This window comes from Peromyscus leucopus, chromosome 7 (assembly GCF_004664715.2).
Source record: "Peromyscus leucopus breed LL Stock chromosome 7, UCI_PerLeu_2.1, whole genome shotgun sequence".
In the NCBI taxonomy this organism is placed as follows: domain Eukaryota; kingdom Metazoa; phylum Chordata; class Mammalia; order Rodentia; family Cricetidae; genus Peromyscus; species Peromyscus leucopus.
The window spans coordinates 14827873-14837025 of record NC_051069.1 but is presented as its reverse complement, the minus strand read 5'-3'; the positions used below and the strand labels follow the sequence as shown (position 1 = coordinate 14837025).

General features: G+C 57.5%; 1 protein-coding gene across 3 annotated transcripts; it reads right to left on the bottom strand.

The window, feature by feature from the left end:
• Nucleotides 1-791: 791 nt before the first annotated feature.
• On the bottom strand, nt 792-8578 carry Islr2 (immunoglobulin superfamily containing leucine rich repeat 2). Of its 3 annotated transcripts, none has more exons than XM_028892509.2 (3): nt 8441-8578; nt 5481-5609; nt 792-4216 (listed from the first exon to the last, which is right to left on the bottom strand). In XM_028892509.2, the coding sequence occupies exon 3, from the start codon at nt 4206-4208 to the stop codon at nt 1971-1973; it is 2238 nt and encodes a 745-aa protein (XP_028748342.1). In that variant the 5' UTR covers nt 4209-4216; nt 5481-5609; nt 8441-8578; the 3' UTR covers nt 792-1970. The 3 variants fall into 3 exon arrangements, with proteins under 3 accessions (XP_028748342.1, XP_028748340.1, XP_037063361.1); XM_028892507.2 differs by lacking the exon at nt 8441-8578 and adding an exon at nt 6156-6500; XM_037207466.1 differs by lacking the exon at nt 8441-8578 and having other exon boundaries at nt 5481-5825.
• Between the last annotated feature and the right edge of the window lie 575 nt (nt 8579-9153).

The window sequence follows — 9153 nt, the reverse complement described above, 5'->3', positions numbered from 1 at the left end:
CCTATCTCTATGAATTCCTCTCCCCAATCTTTGCCTTGCCCATCCCCCATCTTCCTAGAGAACTCATAGACTGGTGCTGAGAAACAGAAAACAGAGAGGGGGGGGAGAGGGAGGGAGGGAGGGAGACCGAGACAGAGAGACCTCAGTGCACTAACAATCTCAACCCAAAGGGAACAGCGCGCGCTTACTTCGGCGCGAGTGCACACACACACACACACACACACACACACACACACACAGACACCAGCCCCTCACTCCCTGAGAGCCCCGCCCCCCGCCCCGTTCTCTGACAGCCTCCTCCCACCCCATGTGTTTTCACTTTTCCACCTAGAAGTTGGAAGCCCCCAGAACAGGGGCCAGGAACAAATAAATACCTGACAAAATCACTTGACCATCGGGCAAACACAAGAGGAGACCCCCAAAGGGCGGCTTCTGCGGCTTTCTTCTTTAATCCCCAGCCTGGTTCCTTTGTCGTCACCTAACTTCCCACCGGACCCCGACCTCCCCCTCCCCCCCCCCACAAAACAAGTCACCGAATCCTGTTCAAATCGATTACTTTATTGACAGTGTACATACAGAAGTATTTAGAAAAGGACGTGGGATCCGGGGTCATCTCCTCCCGGGGCCACCCACGCTTGTGCTGCACTTCGCCCAGAGCCAGAGCGCAGGTCCAGACGCCTGAAACCCCCCCTCCCGACGCTTTCCTAGAAGAACTAAAAACTGGTCCCGCCCCAGTCCCCGCGCCACTCCCGCCCTCTCCCTCCCACCTTCCCGCCCGCCCTCCCGCCCCTCTACACTACACCATCACGCTTTACAGGACACGGGACTTCTACAGCCCACGCTCGGCGGCGGGGACTACAAGCTGGGCACTCTCTTCTCCTGGGAGGAGGGGACCCAGGGACTCCCTCCCCCCACTGCTGCCACGCGCTGGTACCAGTCCGGCACCCTCGGGAGACATGCCCGGGGGGGGGGGTCACAGTTAGCTTCTTGCGCTGCCAGCACGTTTCTGCCGGGGTCTGGACCCCACGGAGTTGCAAGAACCACTGTGGCGCGCGCATCAACCTCTGGCACCTGCAAGACACTGACAACGAAACTGGCCAGGGACCAAGCCCGCACCTCGCGAGGAAAAGGGGTGCGCGGTCCCGCAGCGCTTGAAATTAAGAGAGACAGAAGAAAACGGATTCCGACTCTCACAGAAGAAAACGGATTCCGACTCTCACACCTGACACACTCACATCCAGTTTCCCAGACGTTGGGAAGGTTGTGTTAGCACCAGACCCAGAAATGTCGCTGTCTTTGACAACAACGAAAATAAGAAAATCAGTGCGCTGAGTTGAAAGGCGTTCCAGGACCCCAGCTTGGTTCCAACTGGACAGAATTGGGGCGGAGGAGGGGGAGGGAGGCGCGGATTTGGATCGCTGTAGGGAAGGGACATTGAGACTCAAAATTAGCCGGCTTCTGGCACATGCAACCTTGAAAAGGCGAGTGGGGTCAAGATGAGAGCCCCAGCGCTCCACGCTGGGGACCTGTCCTGGGGATCCCGGGCAAACCCCGGAACCAACCCCATTATTATCACCAGAGGTGGCCAACGACTGGCGCGTTCCCCTTGCCTCCAGGTTCCCACCGGGTGGGGTGCGCGGTGGGTTTCGCTGATCTCGCGGTGGAATGGAAGGCATAGACGGTTTCTCGCTGTCCGTGGGTGGTGTCTTAGAGGAGGTAGGAGCCTGTCTCTGTGCTTTGGGTGGGGGTGGGGATTCAAGCTCGCCAAGAGAATGGCGGTGACTGGCGGGGGACCACTGAATTCGGCCCACTCTTAGAAATTCCTAGTAGTGACGCCTGGGGAGGGCTAAGGAGGAAGAGTAATGGAAGGCTTGGGGGTGGGGTGGGGTCCCGCGAGGGTGAGAAAGTCCTGCCATCCCTAGGCTACTGATACCCAAGGTAGAGGTGGGCAGGTCAGGCGTGCTGGGGGCTCAGCCCGCAGTCTGCCGGTAGTTGCCGTTTATCTCCTGGGCGATGTTGACCGCCTCTGCTCCCAGGGGCAGCCGATCGCTGTACTCAGAGCCAGCCTCGAACTCCTCTTGGTTGGCCTTGGACTGAGACTCCACCAAGGAGCAACCCGCCAGGCTTTCCTCTCTCTGCAGGTCCCCGCTTGGGTCCCCCTGCTCCACATCTTCATCAAGGCCCTCCTCTGGGACCTCCTCCGGCTCCTCACCTCCCGCCTCGCCACGGGCAGGGTAGCTTTTCTCAGACTCAAGGTAGGAAGCACGGGGGTCGAAGTCGGCGGCGATGCGTTTCTCCATCGGGTCGGGAGCCTGAGGTCGCAGGATTAAACGATAGGGTTTGCCTGGGTGTTTGGCCAGTAGATGGCAGCAGGCGGCACCCAGCAGGGGCACAGTGGCCAGCACCAGGAGAAACACGCTCACTGTCACGATAACCAGCAGGGATGGCAGTTCTTTTTTGGTGGAAAACACCACTTGCACGTGGCACGTCTCGCCCGCCAGTGCCAGGCACACGGAGTAGTTGGTGCCAGGCCGCAGGCCCCGAAACCAGTAGGCATTGACCCCCTCCTCCACGCGTGACCACTGAACTGCCGCGCCACCACCAGCAGGGCACAGATAGAGTAGGCGCAGGGGCCGCCTTCCAGGCCGCCGTACTCCCGTAGCACCATCTGGCCCTGGGCCCCAGCGCGCAGCAAGAGGCGTCAGCTGCACCCGAGCTTCACGCTCTGCTACATCCAGCGCGATGACACCCAGCTCAAAAACGTGCGACTTGAGCTCTGAGCTCTGATTGAATGCATGGTTAGACACGTACCGAGAGGGGTCCCCATGGCCACAGTGCTTCTCCCCCACCGGATCTGTAGGGATCTGACTTCCCACCTGCTCTCCTTCATCTGTCTCCTCCATCTCCGCCTCGATTTCCCCCAGGACGCTGACCCGGGCCAGACCTTGGCCTTTGGTTTTGCCCTCAGGCTTGTAAGGCAGAACGCTGTTGCTACGGCCCTTAATGATGGCCTTGCGCTCAGAGGTCGGGGCCTGAGCATCAGGTTCTCCCCCTGTTCCAGGAGCGTGTTTTGGCGGCCCCGCTGCAGCCACCGTCACCCGTACTGACGTTGAGTTGGTACCCAGCTCATTGTGTGCACGGCATGTGTAGATGCCTGCCTCCTTGGCACTCAGGAGGGGCACCAACAGAGAGCCGTTTGCGAGGGCCAAGAAGCGCGGGGTGGCTGGAGGCGCTGGCCAAGCAGGCGCTGGCGTCGGAGTTGGTGCTTCAGTCTGTGTAGGCAGGTCCTCATCTCCGTCACCCTCTCCATCCTCTGCCTTATCTCCTCCATCTTCTTCCTTGCTGAGAACCGGTGGCTCTAGGACTACAGTGCCACCCGGGATCTGAAGCTGCCATTGCAAGCGCGGTGTAGGGTGGCCTTCAGCGAGGCAGTGTAACATGAAAGCCAAGCCTGCGCTCAGAGGGGCGCCAGGCGCCTCCGGCGTCGGCTCGGCACTCAGACGCACGCTGGGCGGTGCGCAGGGCAGGGCGGGCAGGCGGTGCACCGGCACGCCCTGCAGCTCCGGAGGCGAGGCGCACGCAATAGAATCAGGCTCGGGTAAGGAGACCCGGGTGCTCGCCGCCCAGGCCTGCAGCCACAGGAGACCACAGCTGCAGTGGAAGGGGTTGTGATAGAGCTGCAGGTGAGACAGCGCGCTCAGTGCGTCAAACGTGCCGGGCTCCAGGGTACGCAGCCGGTTGTTGTTGATGCGCAGAGAGCGCAGGTCCGGCAGCGCGCCGAGTGCATCCCGGGGCAGCGATCCCAGGCGATTGTGGTTCATCTTCAGCAGCTGCAGTGCGCTCAAGTTACGAAGGTCGCTCCAAGGGAAGTTAGATATGAGGTTGTGGCTTAGGTCGAGGTTCTTGAGCTGACTCAGCACTGCCAATGCCCCAGACTCTACGGTGCGCACCTCACTGTGAGCCAGCCACAGCGAAGTGACCTGTGTGACGTTGACGAAGGCTCCCCGCCTTAGCACCGTAATCTTGTTGGCGGACAGACTAAGCGTGGTCACATTGGCTGGCAGTCCTTCTGGGACCTCGCGCAGCTCTTTGTAGGCACAGTCTGCAAATTGGTGCGCATACTTGTCAATACAGGCGCAAGGCTCAGGACACGCTCTGGCCACCTCTAGCAAAGTCCAAGCCAAACACAGGGCTCCGAAGGGCCCCATCACGGCTCCTGCAAAAGGAAGTCAAGGTGAAGAGGGGTCACTTACGCCACGGTTTTCTTTCCTCCCCTAACAAACTATACCTCCTAAACCTGTATAGGCTCCAGAAATCTTAGGTACGAATGGAGCTCAGCAAAAGCCTACAGATTTAATAAATGCTTGCTTTCAGGACCTTGCCTTGCTTCTCCAGAGGGCTTGGAGCATGCTCCCCCACCCACCCACCCACCCAATCTATTCCCTCAACTGGAGCTGTCCCCTCCAATGCTTGTGGTCTTCCATGATCCCCACACTGACCCTTCTTTTTATATCCTCATTTAACCCGGTGAAACGGAGATGCAGAAAGATCTTCGTTCATGACTGACTGTCTTCTCTGGAATCCTTTGTCCCATGCACAGCACTTGCACACACTTTCTTACAGGCAAGGACAGTGCACACAGAAGCCTGAGCATCTCCCCGCAGCTGCCAACTACAAGGCCCTGAGACTCTAGCAGGAGGTTCACAGGAATTACCTAGACATAGGCACCCAGACATCTACACACTATACCCTGGAGACCTACCTCATTGTTCTCTCAACTCAATGCAGCATGGCCACCACCAAGCAAAGCACTTTTCTGCTCACAGTGAGAACTGACAGACACAAGGACGCAAGTCCTCACATGAACCAGCCCCCACACAGGGACGTTGGTGCTACCCTGCCCTCCTCTGAGACCAAAACCCAAGCAGATGAGCAATATGGAGAACTTCTGGATTGTGGTGTGGGATCCGGGGCAGCCTCCACCCACTTATGTCTTCTAGCCTCCCTGCCCTGGGCTGCAGCTCCCCTCAGGAGAGAGTCATAGCTGCTTAATTATTCTTCCATCTGGGAAAGAAAGCCTCCCCCATGCCTAGACAAAGTATGTTGTGGGGACAGTCACTAAAGGTCCCTCTTTGTATTCCACAGAGCCCAGGTGGACCCCTCTGTCCACAGGTTTTTAGGGGGACAAGCCTCTGGCTAATAAATTTGGAGACTGCTCAAGGTTCTGTACCTTTCTCCACAACCCCAAGATGCCCGAGAGCACCTGCTGTCTCTAGTCACACAAATACTCTAACACAGACCCACCCACCCCCACCCTGCCGGAACTTGAGACTCTTGTCAGTCTTGACGGAACCCTCCTATACCCTGTCTTTGAGATTAGCAGGTCCCCTTCTTGCTTTTGCTCCTGTGGTCGGCAGCTCCCTCCCGTGTTCCTTCCAGACAGCCTCCCAACCCTGGCGAGAGCTCTAGGCTGGACCTACCCTTTAGGTTGAGGTTGCGGAGTCGGTCCACCTTTCCTGCTGCTCTCAGACTTGCACTGTGCCGCCTTCCGGCTGCAAGCCCCTCTCCAGACTCAGATGACAGTCCACGGGAGCTTCTGGCATCTGTTGCTGTGACAGTAGGGAGAAGAGGCAGGCATGCGTAAGAACTCCCCCTGACCCCCAAGTCCTACTTCAGTTTTTCCTTTCTTGTCTGTTCGCCCCACTTCTCAGTGCTTGCAGGTTGGAGAGTCGTTGCGCGCCCCCGGGATCGACGGGAACGCGCACAGTCTCCCACCTCGTGCCGCGTTCACATTTGTTAAAGCCGTAGAGATCCCCACCCACCCTAGGCTGAGTCCCATAGATCTCAAGGGACTCCATATGCGCACAGCCCCAGGCTCAGCCCTTCCCAGCCCACCGAACCACTATAACCTGTGTCCCCCAACATTTACACACTCGATGACATTGTCACTGCTTCTCGTTATGCCTCCACCCGCCCCCCCCAACACGCACAGCCTTCCCACACGACCTTCACAGGTTAGAATTACCCATCAACATGTAATAATCGCGTCAACGCGCTGAGTTCTCGCCACCTTCACACACATTTTCACAAGCACACCTTCACTCGAACACTCACCGTTCTCTTTTGCACGCACACAAATACCCGAGCTCACTCACCCTCTCGCGCCCGTCCCGCCAGCGCCCGCGAGCTTTCGCTGCTAATTGAATGCGAGCCGTTCTACGCCCCGCAACACGTGAGACAAACCATCTTTGAGGAATTTAGGAGAAAGAAAGGCATAGGACTGGAGGGGCGTGTCTTTGCCTTTAAACACTTTTTTTTTTCTTCCCCAAAGCAAGCACTGGCGCAGAAAGACCTCCAGCGGGACTGGCTGAACTGCGCTGCCTGGCTCGCTCGCTCAGACCCTTTTCCTCCCGCCGGCTGCTAGCCTCCCCCTCCCCGAAGCCACATTCAACACGATGCATAATTGATAGTGTTAGCAGAGCGCCTCACCCTCCCTGTCATATTTGCCTGGATCTGGGTAGATACAAACCCTGGTTCCCCTCCACCCCCAATCCCACCAGACTAACTAGATGAGAAGGCACAACCCTGCAGGGCGCGCAGGGAAGAGACGCCCACCTCCCAAGCCCCTCGCAGACCTTGCCCAGCCTCTTTAACCGGAACTCCACCGCCAGGTCTTTTGTGGCAAAACCAGTGCGTGCGTTCCATTGCCCGTGGGCTAGCGGGCGCTCACCGTGGGGGTTGGTGTCGTCTGAGCTCCTAGAACCCTAGGTTGAACTCATCCAAGTGTCTCATTCTGCCCTTCCTTGCTGCAGGCTAATAGGGCACTGAGGTTGCCACCGACAGTGGCGACAGTGGCGACAGGGACCGGGATGGTTACCAAAACGTCTGGTCCTCTTGAGTACTGTGGACTAGGAACTTAAAACCGTGGAGCATTTCCTGTACCCCACTACCTAGTATCCTTTCAGCATCTCTAGCAAGCATACCATCAACTCCTGCATGCTCACACACACACACACACACACACACACACACACACACACACACACACATACAGACTTCTGTTAAAGCCTAGGCAGCAACCACCACCCTGCCATCTCACACCCTCATGTAACAGCTGGCCTCAGCAGACTCTCGGACTCACTGTTCTCTTTGGCAAACACAGGGCATTTCTTTTAGAGACAGGCAGGAGGATTTGAAGAGTGTCAAGGCATTTGGCTAAAACTCACCAACTCACTCCCCTGCCTCTGGCATTCCAGGAGACAGAGCTGCTGGCCGGAACTGGTAAGGGGGCATAGGTTTTTGAGAGATGTGTAGACTCCCCACCTCTTGCTATTTCTGTAAACACTGTAATCCTGGGATGTTCGTGGCCCCCCAGCCCTCACGAGAGTCAGCCTTTGGGTCGATGGCAGTGTGTTTGGGGCCTCTTTGGAAATCAATACCCTGATTTGAGTGTTAAGCATTTTAATGAGCTAAGGAGGGGTGATGGAGGGACGTGCGGAAAGAACACAGCATCTAGAGGGACCACCCAGCTGGGCTTCTGAGGCTGCTTTGTAAATTAAATATGAACATACTGGTGTGTGCACACTTTGGTCCCTCCCGTTCCTGCTCCTGGCTACAGACCGCGGGGACCAGCACAATCTCAGGCAAGTTCGGAATCTAGAACTTCATCACACCTGCTCAGGCCTGGAAACCCCACAGACGGATCCAGGAAGAGGGCGGTTAGGCAGTCCAGGGAAGGTGTCTTTGAGAGGGCAGGGAGATGAAAACTCGGACTCCTCCCTGCCTGGGACTCTGCACCTGAGACAGTCCAGAACAAGGCTCTAACCTGAGCCAAGGCCTCAGAGGTTTGGAACAGCCGGCCTGGCAGCGACTTCTTTGTCTGCAAAGCAAGAGGGATGTCCTGTTGTATTATTGTTCACGTTCTAGCAACCTTGAGGGGGTTGCCTTGCACCGCTGTGTGGCAGCGGAGGGACTAAGACTGTGCTCTGGGATGGCGAGTCCTGGGGGCTTTCCTGGTCTGGGGAGAGGAAGACGCAAGGCGTGGACGCACCACTCATCCGATTTTCACTTCTATTCAGCTCATTTTGAGTTTGGAGGGGACGCAAGCCGGCGGAGGGTTAACTTGGAAGGAGCAAGGGGCCCCGAGAGCTGGAAGAGAGAATGGGCTCATGAGCTCTCCCTCAGGACTTCCTTGGACGGCAAGGACGTGCCCACCCAAAGTCCGTGTAAGCTCTGGGAACTCTGGCTTTCTTTCCGGAAGAGGCGCTGAAGCCAGGGGACTCGCTGTGGAAAGGGCGATTCCAGCACCCTCAGGATAGCTTAAGGGCGTGGCAACCACGATGGCTCAGATGCTGATCCCGTGGACCCCGGCTTCCCACCCACTCTCCCGCAAAAATGCTTCTGTTGCCCGATTCTGCACCGGAGAGAAGACACCCCTTACCCCGTCTTCAACCCTGAAGAACCTAGTGCGGATCCGGACAAGGCTGGAGCTGGAGTCGCCTCCAGCAAGCGTCGGCGGGGTCTAGGGTGGGAGCTGCAATTCCTGGTTGAACCACTGAGCTCGGCTAGAAGACGGCACACAGAGCTCTGGCGCCGCCCAGAATTGCCGTCTGTTGCTTGTAATGTTAATAATGATACAGTGACCTAGGGAAGGAGAGCCCGGGCCTAGAAACAGCTCCCACCTCACACCCCTGCCTATGTCTTTGATCTTTAAAGGAACGGATATTTAATCAGGTGAGTGCGGCAGGAGCGAAAGAAAGGAGCGACACAAAGTTGCCAAACCCGAAAGCAGAGGGCTCCAGATTTAGGATCTGCCCAGTTCAGGCACAAGCTTTTTACCAAGCTGCAGTCTGGACCCTAGATAGACGCAAAGGCCGAGAGCGGAAGGCCCTGGACTGCTTTGAGGATTGACCTTTAACTTTGAGTGCCGGGATGGTCCAGACTGTGGGGCGCTGAAACCGAAGGCTCCACGGACTAGCTCCCAGCGCTAGGCCCGCAATAATCTGGGGTCCAACCCTGGTCCCCGCGCGCCCTCTGCTGGTTACTGCAGGAAGCGGGGCAGGGCAGTGGCTTTGGAAGGGTTGATGTGGGCCTGGGCACCAAGGAGGGCTCTGCCTGGGGCTTCGCGGTGCTGTTGGGCAATGTTGTAGTGGG